A 15,979-nucleotide genomic window follows, 5' to 3' on the forward strand; every position below is an offset into this window, starting at 1 on the left:
CTTGCTAGCCTCTAGTCCACAAAACAAACCAGGCAGTGGTCAGCAGCTACCTTTATTTGGACCAGACACATGAGTCAGATGATACTCCCAACAGAACAATACAGCTTCTGAGCAGAACAGGCAAAAAGGGGGAAACTAATTGAGACCAGTTGCTACTGTTTTCCATGTGTATTCACAAATTTCTTTTTTTGAGTTGGCCTTGTGTATGAATTTAGAGAAAGCTAATGGAACACCAAGTACTAATGTGAAGAGACCCTATACGATGCACACATTGGATGTCATAACCAGCTGTCCCCCCACTTCGACTAAGACAGGAAGGAATGATTATTAAACTGTTAGGAAGGATGAAGTTATCCAGTAGGAAGCACACGTCCAGATCAGGTTTGAGACACCAGACTTCTGAGTAAAGCAACTTCTATCAAATGGTGTGTAAAAATACAGAACACTAAGGTTTGGAAAGAGGATAAATAAGGAGACTAAAAAAATCTCTTCTACTGGGACGAGCTGTTTAAGACAGAAACAAAACACCTTCCAGTTTCCTGTTTCTGGCTGATACTCATGCTGGGGCCAAACTTTAAGGAAAACTAAGTTTAAACCTCTTACAGAATATTCCCCCGCCCCTTCCCTGGGATGGGGGCAAGAAAACATGATAGTTTTTAATGAATATTAAAGAGGCATAATTTCAAACTTTAAAATGGCCTAAAACATCCCACTGTTCATTTTGCTGATTAGTGATAGGCTATAATCATGAGTCGAGGGGTTAGTCACATGTATATTGTGGGTCAGATGACTCAGGAACATGCCAAGCAGGCCATGTTTGTTGGAAGTTTGTCGTTTCTACTCTTGCTCTCAGTAACCCTGCGATGGAACTGCAGTGGGGCACGCTGTGAGGTGTCTGGCACCTCCTCCCTATAATCTAGCCCGTATCCCTCAGCCCGGCCTCAGGTGATCGGTCTGTTGGTGCCAGTGCCCTTGGAAGGTGACAGTTTGATGGGGCTCCTGCCAGTGCCTTGCTCTTGTGTGTTGCTGCTGTGTGTTTCAAATGGGTTCTGAGCAGTTTTCCTTGTACTAGGTCCAATAGGAAACTGCCTTCTGGGCGTCTCTCCCCCTGGGACAATGGTTATTTCTCTCATTTTTTCTTTCTTTTCTCCTCATACTTGTAGTAGGGGCTCCGCAACATGAAAAGCAGAAGCATAAGAGGGATGAGAAAGTAGGGGGCATAGATACATATGAGGGTTAGTCGTTCTTGGAAAGTCTTAGGTCCTTGTGCTTTGAAACCATTGGCTTTGGAGAAATCCTCAAATAGAAATGTGGAAAGAATTGGAATTAGAGTTGTCATGGTGTGAACCGAGTAGACGATTGCGGGGACGCGGATCCACTTGCAGCCTCCTAAAGTTGCCAGGAAGAGAAAGAGAGAAGCGTTCGTTTTGTTCACAACTCCAGGGGTACCCATGACATTCCCCACGCTGTCTCTGCCTGCTCCCTTCAGCTGAAATCATTCTACTTACTTTTCCAAGTGGAAATAAATGGAAAGCCAGATGTGCTATATACTGCACAAACTTCTGTGACAGAGGGCCCTAGCACACTGGCTGCCAAAGAACCAAGGGTAGGCGTTGGAATTCAGAAAAACTAGGGCAGTAAAATGGCCATTATCAGTTAAACCCGTTTGGTTTAAATGCGAGGATTGGGGGCTGCCAGCAACATCTATTTAGCTACAGTATACATAAGCGACAAGATCAACAGATTCTGCCAAGAGATGGATTTGGGGTCTCCAGTGGGGAATATGCTGTGCAAGCTTAGTTACCACATACATCAGTATGACCACCTTCTTTATAAAAGCATTAGTTATATGGAGACATTGTAAGAATAATTTTTAAATAAGAAGTGAAGCCCTTTAGGAATTAGCTTGATGCTGCTGCTTATAAGCCAGTATGATACTACCTAAAGCAGAAAAATGAAAGCCAACAATAAAAAATTCTGTGAGGAGGAAAAAAACCCAATAAAAAGCAACAAGTTTGATCTTTAGATTAAGTAGCCTCCGGTTTCATGTGTACGAGAGCTTTCCAGTTGGCGGAGGCCGTCACGCAGGCCAGCTGACCACACACGTCAGCCCGAACCACTTTAATGGCCCTTTACAGGAGCGATCCTGGCCGTTCCCACCATATCCTATAAAACCGTCACACAAACTCCAGGGACCACTCCCCTCTCCCTTGGAGACACTTGCCCAAAAGATTTCTGGGACCTGATTTCAGAGCAAAAATGGGATGTCCCCACCATTTACCAACCTTTGAAGAAGGCGTATGCTGCAATGGGAAAGAAAGGCAGCTGAAACACAAGCTCGCAGAACAGGAAGGATTTAAACCATGTTGGGGGGTTCTGTAGCAGAGGGTCTTTGAACTCCTTGGCGTACCACGTCAGCAGGTTTCGCAACTAGAAAAAGATAAAGATCACGATGAAGACGCCACCTGGCAGGACACACGCAGCAGCTCCATCCCACCGAGAGTCTCATGACCCAGCTCCTGCGGCAGCACACGGCCCACTCAGCTGCCTGTGTGACGCAGCCTAGATGATCATTTAGTAACAACGCACCAGCTCTAAGTGTTACCTTCTCCCAGCTTTCCTCAGCTCTCCCGGCCCCTTTGTGCCACCCAGCACGTGTGTGTGACTGCATGATTAACACGTATCTGAGTGTGTTGCCCACTGTCAAAAGCAACAATATTTGGCACTTAGTAGGCCCTTGGTTTGCTGAATGAATGCACAAACGTGACATAGCCACCAACAATATCATGCTTTATAAAGAAACGGCATGTGAAAACCATCCTGACATTTGTCCTTTCACAAGGGTAACTGCACACCAAGCTTGGCGGGCGTTCCCCAAATACAGAAATGAACTGAGTTTGTCTTCTTTTGAGGATGGTAGAAGGAGGGTAAATTGAACCTCTGTGAAGATGCAATTTTAGACAAATAATCCCCAAATCTCAAATTCCTTATCACTCTTAACTCCCCTAGTTCTCAAGCTATTTCTTTTAGGAGACCAGTAGGATATTTGTAGAACAAACTCTGCCCCAGACCACAAATTACATAGCTTCTTGGCTATGTCCAAACTTCTGTTGGCAGTCTCAGTTCTGACTTGGGCCCCACCCTCGTAATTGAGCTGTCAAATAAAAAAATACAGATCCCTGCTGACATGGCTACTGGCAGAGGAGGGAAGTAGGAGGGTTTGAGGCTGCCCATTCTGTGCTTTTCTAAGAGACCAAAAGCTTAGGGCTTTGCACGCCACGTGGACTACTGAAGGTCTATTGCATTTAACCTCCTGGAGATGGCATTATGTTGACACACCTGCCTTCAGAGCCAAATACTCGTATATATCTTTATATTATGATAAAGACAACTTCCAAGGTAAAATTTAGCTTACAGTGGAAAATCCAAAGATACTTTTCCTGTTAATTTTTAATCAAAAGATAAAGGCTCACTACTGTTAAATAGAGGCCTTATTGGTGCAAGTGAGCTTTAAGCAAATATCCAGAAATACTCTGTTATATTAATTTTAGAAAGGCTCTGGCTAGAGAACCAATTTATTGACCAAGTGATCTCTAATTTGTACTTGAAATTTAAATTCACAGCAATACCCTTAGCTTCCTTCTAGAAAATATTCATAAAGGCTAAGTCACGGTACTCTCCTGGGCTCTATTTCCTCATCTGTAAAACAAGCAGCTAAATGTTTTTTTAAGATCCCTTTTTGCTTTCTAGATTTCCTTAAAAAAATACTAGCGGTAACAACCTGCTTTTCTGCAGTAAAAAGAGTTACTGCCAAATTTAAAGGGCATTCTGGTTCATTTGAATTTCATTTCCTATTCAATCTGTATCCAATCTCTCAGATCCACCTATTTCAGATATCCAGGCAGATTCGTACAGCACTATAATTTCTAAGGGCTGCAGGATGAGATTAGCAAACTAAATACTCATCCAGCTCTCGTAGTAATCAATTAGAACCCAAACACTTGCCCACACTCATAAAACAGCCACCTGATGCCACAGCGACGGCTGGTGGAAGGCCAGGCACAGGCCCTCAGCAGAATAAAGAGCATGGGACCTGGGGGCAGAGTGCCTGTGGGGACAGAGTCCCAGAGAGCAGTTTCCAGGCTCTCGGCCTTACGTGGAAAGGTGCTGGCTCGGGTAGTAGATGGCCATGAGCTGTAACTAGTTAGCTGTGACCAGTGAGCCATTCGCCATTGACGTAACTGCCGTGGCTGAGCTAGCAAAGGTGGATTGCAGTTAGCATGGGGTTGGTTGGTAGAGAAGCGGACGGCAGGTCTTGCTTCCTGTGTCTCCAACCCAGCCGCCAGCGAGACTATAGTGGTATGAACCCCCTATCCATGGCTCCGTTGGTCAAGTTCCTTTTTGGCCTCACCATATCCTGCGTTCTTATGTGGGGAGCAGGACCAGAGACCCCACATGACAGCCTGGCTCTGAGTGCTGGCTCTGGGCAAAAAGCACTTACTCTCACTAAGCTTGTTTCCCAATTACAGTACCTACACTTCACTGTTGGTAAGATAAAATGAGTTAATACAGTCTTGAGAACAATGGCTAGCACATAAAGATTACTTAATTGAATATAATTAATACGTATTTGGAGAGGTTCAAGTTTAATCCTATTGAAGATCTTGGCATTGCAACTGGTCCTTAATAAGAATTATTCTTATTAGTTAATAAGACTCCCAAAAAGGTACTAGAACTGTTTCCATTTATACTGGACTCAGATTTGATTCAATTTACCATTGTTACTCATTAAAAATAGTCACCTGGCCTGTGCACATGGAATTCTAAACCAGTTGAACATTTTTGCACTTCTCTAACTTAGCACAGACTGATTTCAGACGTAGGTGCTCACCTATTTTTTCCTTATTTCTAACAGAAGCAATGGCTCCCAACTGCAAATGACACTCCAAAATGCTTCCCATCTTCTTCATGAACCCCCAACTTCATGTTCTAATCCCAACTAAATTCTTACTGTTTCGTAGTAAGAGTTTTTCCAAGTGTTGATTTGATTCAAACCAAAAAAAAGTATTTGCAAATTTTAGCCCAAACAGTGTGTGATCTTTTTAGTTCTAGGGGAAAATCCCTTCTATTTAAGGAGGAAAAAAACAACAGATGTTAAATTTTGGCAAATTATCAAAGAGAATCTGAGACTAACTCAAGGCTTTTATTATTATTATTTTCCTCATGGAGAAGCAGCAAACCATCATTTCCCCACCTCGGAGCAACAAGAGTGACTTATTGAGACGCAGGCCTTTCAGCCAGGAGGCCCATATTGCTAACACGTTCAAAACACACACACACACACACACACACACACACACACACACACACACACACAGTTTCTGGCCAGATCCTGCCTGCATTGGCCCTTGACCTTTTACAATAAGCCAACATTAAATAAAGCTGAGGAAACTTGACCAAATCAAATATATAAATTTAAATAGGATCTTTATGATGCTGGACACATTTTAACTGTATCTTGTGAGTGGTGAGCAAGGACTTGTGGGAATGGCACATTCAAAAAGGATGAAGAAAACAACAGCTGTTAAGTCTGAAATAACCTGGAGTAACATATTTGCCTAGTATTATAGCGACTCATAACATCACAGATTGTAAATAGGCAGCCGGCCTGAGTTTTGCTGGCCACACAGACTTTCTTTAAAGCAACTAATGGCTAATGCAGAGCTTTGACGACCTGTTTAGAAAGAGTATGTGTTACCTGGGCCTGTGTGGTGGGCTGAATAATGGCTCCCCAAAGATATCCACCTCCTAACCCCTGGAACCTGTGAATGGAAACTTACTTGGCAAATGAGACTCTGCAGCTGTGATTAAAATTAAGGATCTTGGGACAGGGAGATTCTCCTGATGGGTCCTAAACGTAATCACAAGTGTCCTTATAAAAGTAGGGCAGAGGGAGATTGGACTAGAAAAGAACCGGAAACAAAGTGATGACAGAAGTGGAGATTGAAGTGATGTGGCCACAAGCCTAGGAACACTGGTCGCCACTAGCAACTGGAAAAGGCAAGGAACAGATTAGAATCTCTACTAGGACCTTCAAAGGGAACCAGCCCTGCAAAATTCATTTTGACCTCCAGAACTGTAAGAGAATAAATCTGTGTTGTTTTAAGCCACTGTGTTTTTGGTAATTGGCTACAGCAGCAACAGGAAACTAATACCCTGTATATGCCTGAGCTTGTAATTCAACCCAATATTCTCTTACTTGATAACTGAGGCTAGAGCCCTGACTTGCCAAAGACACTCAAGCAGTTCTTGGGATATCCCTGTCTCCAAACTGCAATCCAATGCTCTTGTCACATGTTACCTACACATTTCCCACGAAAAGATAGGTTAGAGGTCTTCCCAGTTATGCTTGGATTTAGAAGCACACAAACCAAAAGACTATGGAGTAGGGGTACACAGAGCACCAGCTCTTAACCTTTTGGGGAGGGTAAGACCCCTGGAAAAGTTCATGGAAGCTACACACTCTCCTCCCAGAAAATTCAAGGCACACACAGTTTTGCATGCACTATCGGGTTCATGGACCTCCGGTTAAGAAACCTTGCTCTGCACAGAAAAAGCATTTAAGAAGAAACAGGGGCAAAATTAAATCTGTAGGTTGATGAGTCTGCAGAACTGGGGACAAGTACAGACAGACTGGAGATACATAGACTGAGAACAGGAATTCCATGGAAGAAAGTTACACAGGGTCCAGGCATGAAAAGACCGGGAAAATAAATTTCTCAAGAAATAAAATGCATCAAAACAAAATTTGGGAATAAGAATGCGCTCCAACAACCAGGAAAATGAGGCTTTTTGCCCCTATTTCTACTCAGTTGATCATTCTTAGTGGAACCCAATGGAAAGGGCCCATTTGAAAAGGTGTCCTTAATTGACTTCCGAGCTTTTGAAGTTGCTGGATCCTCATCTTGAAGTAATGACGATCTGCAAATGCCCATGAGATGGCTCTAATTCTACTTGAATTATTTGTGATTAGACGGTATTTTAAAGTTCTTTCAAGAAACACAACGTTAAAGCAAAACTCACACGTGATTCAGACACTGGTTCATCCAGGCTACTTCCCTCAAACACTGACAACTGACTACAGAGATGGGGTGTGAGAGCCTTAAACATACCGGGGAAGAGCTGTTTTCACAAGGAACAGTGTGCGCTCCCAGTAGCTTGGGGGAAGGGTCTGGGATAGACAAAGAAAACCCCGGGGAAGAAGTCGAGTTGAAGGGGAAGGAGGGGCCGAAGCACCCGCAGGACCTAAGGAAGACAGAACTGCAGCCTTGGGTGGGCGAAGGGGGACCCGAAGGCGAAGAAGGGGAAGTCATGGGGACGCCAGGGCACAACCGCAGCGCACGGAGGGACCCCAAACTGGGGGGACCGACCGGCGCCCTCACCTCGACCGGGTAGAGTTCGCGCGGCAGCACCGTCTGCAGGTCCAAGAGCAGGGTGATGGGAACGTGGGAGAGGAAGTAGAGGCCCAGCAGCCACTCCAGGCCGCGTCGGGCGCTCAGAGTCCCCATCATCCGTTAGCTGGGTCGGGCAGGAGCCGAGGTTTCGCTAGCTGAGACCGCCAACGTGGGAATAGGGACGGACACCACGCATGGTCCCCGGACCCCTTACCCCTGCGGCCCCCCCTTCGAGGGATACGCAGTCCGCTCCCATTGGTTGGCTGGGAGAGGCGGGACTCTCCTCAGGGAACGTCTATTGGCTTGAATGAGTATAGCGTGTCGAGAAGTCGCCCCGCATTGGCTGCCAAGAGTGCCGCGTGGGATAAGGGCGGGGCTCCTTGCTGCCGCGCGGCGCGTGCGGACGGAGGGGTGTGCCAGGGAGGCGGGCCCCGGACGGGCCTCTCACCACCCACCGCGTGGCGCGCTGTGCTCAGCGGCGGCTGCCCCTTGTGGCCCTTTGCGATCAGTACTCGACTCACTCCCTCGGTTTTGAGCTCACCGAGCGTCTCCTGGGTGCTGGGAGGTGGGCGCTTATGGAGATGCAGTGGGGGTGTCACAGACTAGAGCCGGCCGGACAGCGCGTTGCCGCGGCGCGGCAGTCACGGGCGGTGGGGACACGGGGTAAGATCCCTGTCCCGCCGGAGATGAAGAGTCGCGGAAACCTTCCGACGGATGCGTGGGAGGCAGCCAGCCTCAATTTTTAAAAAAAGCAGAGGGGTATAGACAGTAAAATGGATAGGTCTTGGTGACCGGCTGTTGAGAATGAAGGAGGATCAGGGATTTATTTATTCATTCAGCAAACGTTGATCTCTGTATGCTGGACCCAGGTGTGCTTTGGATGGGGCTGCCACTTGCGGAGGAGAGGGCTTGAAAAGGGAGGAGTTGAAGAGAGGTAATTGGTTCTGCCCATGTTGACATTAAGCCGTCTCTGCAGCATCTGAGTGAAGTCTAGTGGGCATTTGGATGAACCTGTCTCGAGATGCAGATTTGTGCGGCATTAGGGTTTGCTAGGAGTTGAAGTTCTGAGAGCAGAGGGCCTCTAAAGGGAGCTCCAACCTCAGGGTTCCTCCAAGGAGGAGGCTGTGATACAGGTGGATAACAGGAGTGTGATGTCAGAAACACAAGGACAGAAGGAGAGTCAGCTGTGTCAGAGTGACACTGTGTCAGTACTCGCTGGTGGCCTTTAGAGCAGTTGTGACTGGTGGAGGCAGGTGCCAGATGACAGCAGGGCCAGGAGTAAGGAAGGCGGGAGGTGGAGGCAGGGAGTGTAGATATCTGGTTGTGAAGGGGAGGGAGAAATGGGGCAGTGGCTGGAGGGAGATGTGCTCAAGAGAGGGCTTATTTTTCAGATGAGAGAGACTAGAGCACTTTCACTTGTTAGGTGCTGTTGAAAGTTTCTGGGACCGGGGAGAGGTTGTGCATACAGGAGGAAGACAGCAGTCCCTCTGGGGCTGGAGAGAATGGAAGGCTTAGGGTTAGGTCAGAGGAGCTCTGTGCTCCATAGCATGGGCCCCATGGGACTAGGACAGAGAAATTGTTGGCAGCATGGAGGGCCCAGCTGAGGTGGGTGGCCATTGATCTGGAGGCCCCAATCTCCTAAGCCATGTGCTTTACTCCAGGGCTCAGAAAAAGGCTGGTGGACTCCTCCAGCGTGGGGTTCAGACAGACAATGGTGATTTTGAGGAGCTGAGCGAGAGTGGAGAGATGGAGCGAGTGATGTGAGGTCAGAAAGAGAGTGGAAGGGTGAACGGATTGAGGCTGAGGAAGAGCGCTAGAAACTGGATGCATGGGCCAGAAGGTGGGGAGATTATGATATGGGGGTGCAATGTCTGAGTTCTTGGTGTCAGGAAGAGGTTCTGTCCATGGGAAGGTGTGATTGAAATGGAGTGGAGGGCAAGGTCTTTGGAGATGAGGTCAAGGCACAGAAAGGCCAGGTTGTGGGCTAGATGGACTGCAAAGGCCACCGAGGTAGGATGGTGGTGGCAGCTGCATGGGGAGAAGACTGTGAGCCCATTGCCAAAGTCTTTGGTATATGAGGGGAGTAACCAGGAGGAAAGTGTGCATAGGGTGAGGTATGGCTTCAACTTCAGAGACTGGAGGGGAAACTGGTGGATCCGGCCTTGGGGAGCAGGGAGGCTCCGTGGCCCCACCTCCTGACCCTGAGCTTGTGAAGTGTGAGAAAATGAACACCCTGCGCTGGACAGAGTTGTGGGAAACCAAGACTTTGAGGGGTAGGGGCAGCCACGTGTCAGTTACTGCAGGAGGTGAAGGCTGAGGGTGTGGAGGTGTTTGTTAGCTTCACAGTGAGGGCTTTGGGCTCTGGAGAGGAGAAGGGTGTTTCCTCGGGAGGACGATCAGAGCAGGGTAGAAGGAGAGCACAGCAGGAAAGGGAGGTCGAGGTCCCTTCTGGGGCTGTGAGCCAGGGATGAACGTCATGGGTGGCTGAACATTGTGTGAATACAAGTGCTGGCCCCCACAGGGCCTCTCGGGCAGGCTGGAGCACTCCTTACACAGCTGTACTCAGGAGGGGCCTGGCAACAGTATGCTCCCTCCTCCCCCTGCCCCCAAAAACGGCTTTCAGGACACAGCTGCACCTTTTAAGCTGTACCCCACGATTATAACTGCTTGCTGCAGGGAGGGTGTGGGGCCCCTAAGCTGAGATTTGCCCAGAGAATGTGGTAAATGTCCAGCTGTTAATGGGACTGTTCCTCAAAAAACATCTCACTGGGCCAAGTTTGTTATCTGTAGATAAAGATTTTCAAGGCCAAGCACTTGCACTGGAAGGCCCCTCTATCCAAAAAAAAAAGTCTCTGCCCAGCTGCGGTCTTGTGTTTGAAATTGTTTCAGTGGGGGAACCGCAGCTCTTAATTTCCTGAGATCAGATAAGTGGTAGAAGGCAAAGGGCCCTGGGGTGAAGGACGTGGCTAATCAGCAGATTCCTCACCCAAAGCAGGTGTTGGCTGAGTGAAAGAATGAGGGAGAAAGAGGCAACACTTAGCACTTTAAAAAAATGATTTGTATTGCGATGAGACAAACACCATTAGCCTAACAATGGACCCCATGGTGGTGGAAATGGAACTCGAGCATTTTAACCCCCAGTACAAAGTGCTCAGAGAAAGCCCGAGCTAGACCCTCAGTCTTCGTCTTTGGCAGCAACTGTACAAAGCTTGCCTCTCTCATCTTTGATTTTATTTCACTTTTCTCTCTCCTTATGATGCACCGACCCTTCTCACCCCATCCCTGTCCACCTCCCCTATCCCTTAAAATACTTTGAGACTCAGCTGAAGGCCACCTTCCCTAATGGCCCTGATTTGGTGGCATTGCTGCCCTCTCTGAACCTCTTCTCTGACACATTTATTCCTTTCACTCTGAGAAACACTGATCTGAATACCTTTCCTGCTAGACTGTAGGTTCCTTGACAGCAAAGACTGTGCCTTTGGCATCTTTATTTGACTAACGCAAAGCTGGGGTCATTGTTGAGTGAACTAAATACTATGAAATCAGACTCCTCTGCCACACAGAGATTGCCACACAGAGATTGCCACGCAGTGAAATTGTGAAGGAACATTGGGTGTAAGAACAGTCAACCAAGGGCAACATGGAGATATATCAGATTTCAAGAGATTCTGCTGCTAATGGAATGGAAAATGATAAGACCTTGAAAGCCACTGTGGTTCTAGAATCAGCAGATGGCTCCACACCTCAAAGCCAAAACATACCAGTGGTGCCAAAAAAAAATGTATACACATTTTAAAAGATGTTAACACTTTGGTCAACTTTGCTCAAGCAGTAGTTCGCAGTAATCAGAAGTGTCTGAACGCTGATGGTAACCACACTGAGCACCTCTTGCAATTGCAGAAGTCAAACGTGACTTGTATTCATCTTTTGTTATCGGTATATATTAATATAGTCTTTTCCTTTCTTAAAATGTGTACACATTTTTTTTTTTGGCATCCTCTGTATCTTCATTAACTAAAGCTAAGATTCTCTCAGTGCTTGAGGTGTAGCAAGGGTCTGTGTGGGGGAGATTATGAGTGATCTCTCAAGATCTGTGGGTTTCACTGAGCCAGAGGGCAGCTGGCCATCTGTCTTGAGTGATTACCTCCTCATGTCAAAGAACCTGTGAACTTGGATGGAGGGACAGAGAAGGTGGGGGTTAATTGTGAAAGATTTTCTAAAATTCAGATATTTTGTTGTTCATACATCTTTTTGCATTAATTTTGATTTTTAAAATTACTGCCTTAAAATATGATTTATCCTGATTACTGAATATTTTGGTGCTCACCTAAGTTGTGTGGCTGAGATGTGTTACTTATCTCACCCTCGTCCCAGATCTAGTTCTCAGGTAGGAGTGGAGCTAAGTTTGGTCTGGGGAGGAAGGGTCTGGTGACTGGCTCTGGAAAGTTAAGAGCCAATAGGTTTGAGATCAGGGCAGGAGGGAGACAGGGGGAGATCCTGAGGAAGGAAGTTTGTGTTTTAGGAAGATTCATTCATGTGCATGGTAGACTGGCCCGGGAAAGGCTGGAAGCAAGCTACTGGAATTTGTATACTAGATCATGTGTTTCTAGAAGTTGAGAAGCTAAAAAAGGAAAAAAACTGGAGGTATTTGGGTCAGACTTCTTTCAAGATAGATGTATCTTAATACATTGGGTGGTGGAAGTAAAGGGGTCCATGTAATGGAAGAGTTAACAGTCCTCACGCAAGGAGTGCCTGCTATATACTAGAGCAAGGGTTGGCAAACTTTGACTATAAGTGGCCAGACAATAAATATTTTAGACTTTGTGGGCCAATCTCTGTCCCAACTACTTAATATGGCCATTTATTGTGTGAAAACAGCTATAGACAGCACGTGCCTGAGTGAACATGGCTGTGTTCCAATAAAACTTTATTTACAAAATAGGCATCAGGCCTGATTTGACCTGAGATAGTTGTAGCTTATTGACCCCCTGCTCTAAGGCATTGTCATCTTCACGGTCAAGGCCATGTGGCCATGGTTCTAATTAGTAATTGCCAAGAAAGCATGGAAGAAGTGCATCCACCATCCTAAGGCCTGGAAGTGGCATACTTCCCTTTCAATCACATTCCCCTGGAGAAAAGTTAGACCTGTCCCACATCTTACCACCAAGGGTCTGGGAATGTAGTCTAGGGAAGAAGGAGATTTCAGTGGTCCATGAGCAGTCTTTGCCACAGCTTCCTTTAGGGGCAGTTTCAGAACCTTCATGAAAGGTATGTTTACATACTCAGATAAATTTTGATGAATCCTTCACTATTATGGCTGAAACTGTTTGGGATGGAAAAGAAAAAGCCAAGTGTAGAAGGAATGATAGAATTAGGAAATCACTATTTTCCAACCACTAACGTAATCAATAATTTGGGCAAAGATCATCAATAGATGGTACTGGATGAAAGTTTGTTGAGGAATATGATGTGGTCTCAAAATCTCTCTCCATAGATAACTTACTAATTTTAAAGGGAAAAGGCACCTTTACAATGGAGAGATCTGGCATTCACAACTTTGATCAAATGACCAAGCTTAAGATCACCAAAAATGGGACAAACATTTATGCCTCCTGATCAGATGGAATGGGAGTTCACCACATCCCCTGTGTAACAGTCTACCAACCTGAATCTAATGATGTGTTAACAATCAGAAAAAATCCAAATCGTTGTAGGACATTTTACATAACAATTGGCCTTGCATCTTCATAGATCCAAATGCCATGAAAGAAAAGGCAGAGTTTCCTATATTAAAGGATGCTAACAAAATACAATAAACAAAGGCAATACACGATCCTTGGCTAGACCCTGAACTGGAAAAAAAAAAAGCTATAAATGAAATTTTGGGGACAACTGGAGAAATTTGAATATGTCCTGTATATTAGATCATATACCAAATTATTAATTTTCTTAGGTATGCTCATGGAATTGTAGTTATGTAGGATAATGTCCTTATTTTTAGGAGATACATTAGGGATGAAGTTTCATAATGTTTCATCAAAAATAAAAAAGTACAGGGGACGGCCGGTTGGCTCATTTGGTTAGAGTATGGTGCTTTTAACAACAAGTTTGCTGGTTCGATCCCCACATGGGCCACTGTGAGCTGCGCCCTCCACAACAAGATTGAAACAACTACTTGACTTGGAGCTGATGGGTCCTGGAAAAACACACTTAAATAAATAAAAGTTTATTAAAAAATAAAAAAAATAAAAAGGTACATATATTTATATACATAAATATACATGTATATATCGGTGATATCAAAAAATGTATACACATGATTTGTATTCATCTTTTGTTATTGGTATATATTGAGTATTATAATTTTAATACAGTTTTTTCCTTTCTTAAAATATGTATACATTTTTTTTGGCATCCTCTGTGTATACATATTTGTATGTAGACTAGTAAAAGAAATGTGCCAAATGTTTAAAACTGGTGAACCTATAGGTGAAGGTTATATGGGTTTTCATTGTACTATTTCTTTCTACTTTTCAACAGGTTTGACATCTTTCAAAATAGTTTTTGGCCAAGCCTCACTACCCTTAAAAAACAAAAAATAAAAAAAATTTTCTTATTAAATGCCATCATCAATGGTTTGTTTTTTTTTCACAGAACTGGAAACTTTTCATTTTTACCCTCAGGAAAAAACAGAAAAGCTTTATATAAAAATTTTAGATTACAACGTTTTCCAGAGGATGTTAAACTTTATTATAAAATCCTAAGGGGAATACATTAAAAATCTATTATAACTAATTGAGTTCAGCCAGGTTGTGGGATAATACCAATATACAAAAATCAACTGTATTTTTATATATTAGCAGTAAATAATCTGAAAATGAAATTAAGAAAACAACTCCATCAAAAATAATTACTTGGAAATAAATTTAAGAAAGGAAGTACAAGATTTGTACACTGAAAATGACAAAACATTAAAAGAAATGAAAGAAGAGCTAAATAAATAGAAACATTCCATATTCATGGATCAGATTTAATATTGTTAAAATGGCAATATTCCCCCAATTTGTTTACATTCAGTGCAATCCCTATCAAAATCTCAGCTGTCCTTTTTGAAGAAATTAACAAGCTGATTCTAAAATTCGTATGGAAATGCAAAGGACTCAGAAGAGCCAAAATAATCTTGAAAAAGAACAAAGTTGGAGGACTCACACTTCTTGATTTCAAAATTTACTGCAAAGCTACACTGTAGTAACTGGCATAAAGACAAACATATTTCAGTGGAATATAATAGACAGTCCAGAAATAAACCCTTACATTTACAGTTAACTGATTTTATGTCCTTAAAATGTTATTATTATTTAGAAAAGAGACTGAAAATAAATCGATTAGCTAATGATACATCTTTCCTTTTTTTTTTTTCATTTTTCCATTTCTGGGACAGCACAGTTTTATACATATTTTTAAATTGTGGTAAAATATAAATAACAAGATCTACCATTTTAAGTGTTGTGCAATTATCACCACTATCCATCTCCAGAACTTTTTTATCATCTCAAACTGAAATTCTGTGCTCATTAAACTACCCATTCCCTCCCACTTTCCCTCTCCCCCAGCCCTTGGTAACCCCTATTCTACTTTCTGTCAATATGAATCTGACCCTTCTATGTACCTCATATAAGTAGAATCATACAGTATTTGTCCTTTGTGTCTACCTTATTTCCCTTAGCACAATGTCTTCAAGGTTCATCCATGTATTATTATGCATCACCATTTCCTTCCTTTTAAAGCCTGAATAATAATCCATAGTTACGTATACACCACATTTTGTTTATTCATTCATCCATCAATGGACATTTGGGTTGTTTCCATCTTTGGGCTGTTGTGAATAATGCTGCTATGAACACTGGTGCACAAATATCTGTTTGAGTTGCTGCTTTCAGTTATTCTGTGTATATACCCAGAAATGGAATTGTTGCATCAAAGGGTAATTCTAACTTTTTTTTTTTTTGAGGAAATGCCACACTTTTCCATAGCGGCTGCACGATTTTACATTCCCATTAACAATGCACAAAGGTTCCAATTTCTCACATTCTCACCAACACTTGTACAATATTTTTTTTGCTAATTTTTAAATCTTTTGCTTTAAATATATTTTTGATAGAACTTTATAGCTATAGATTCCAACTAATTGTAATTATGGAAAAATGACTACTATATCAACTAATTGAAAAGTCCTCATTGCAAACCAAGGAGTCAAAACTGATTTACCTTCTGTTAGGAAGTCTGGCTTCATTTTATATGTATTTCCACAAAAAACATCTCACTTTTGAATTTTAAGACAGAGAGCTGTGTCATGAATTTGTTGTCTGAAATAAAATACTGCGTCTCAATATTTCTTCCTAATGCTCTCTTCACTTTCCAAGAATTCTCTCTCAGGATTGATGCACTGATAGTACTGAGACGAAAGAGGTCAGGTCTTCATAAACAAAACCTTTCACCTGGCAACCCAAGAAATTTTTACACAG

The 15,979-nt window shown here is 43.7% G+C and overlaps 1 protein-coding gene across 1 annotated transcript; it reads right to left on the reverse strand.

The window, feature by feature from the left end:
• Positions 1 to 33: 33 nt before the first annotated feature.
• TMEM97 (transmembrane protein 97) lies at positions 34 to 7,706 on the reverse strand. The gene is made up of 3 exons (XM_019731401.2): positions 7,443 to 7,706; positions 2,286 to 2,430; positions 34 to 1,389 (listed from the first exon to the last, which is right to left on the reverse strand). Exons 1-3 carry the CDS (start codon positions 7,569 to 7,571, stop codon positions 1,130 to 1,132), a joined length of 534 nt encoding a protein of 177 aa, XP_019586960.1. The 5' UTR covers positions 7,572 to 7,706; the 3' UTR covers positions 34 to 1,129.
• Positions 7,707 to 15,979: the final 8,273 nt, after the last annotated feature.

This window comes from Rhinolophus sinicus, linkage group LG15, assembly GCF_036562045.2.
Source record: "Rhinolophus sinicus isolate RSC01 linkage group LG15, ASM3656204v1, whole genome shotgun sequence".
NCBI classification, from domain to species: Eukaryota; Metazoa; Chordata; class Mammalia; order Chiroptera; family Rhinolophidae; genus Rhinolophus; species Rhinolophus sinicus.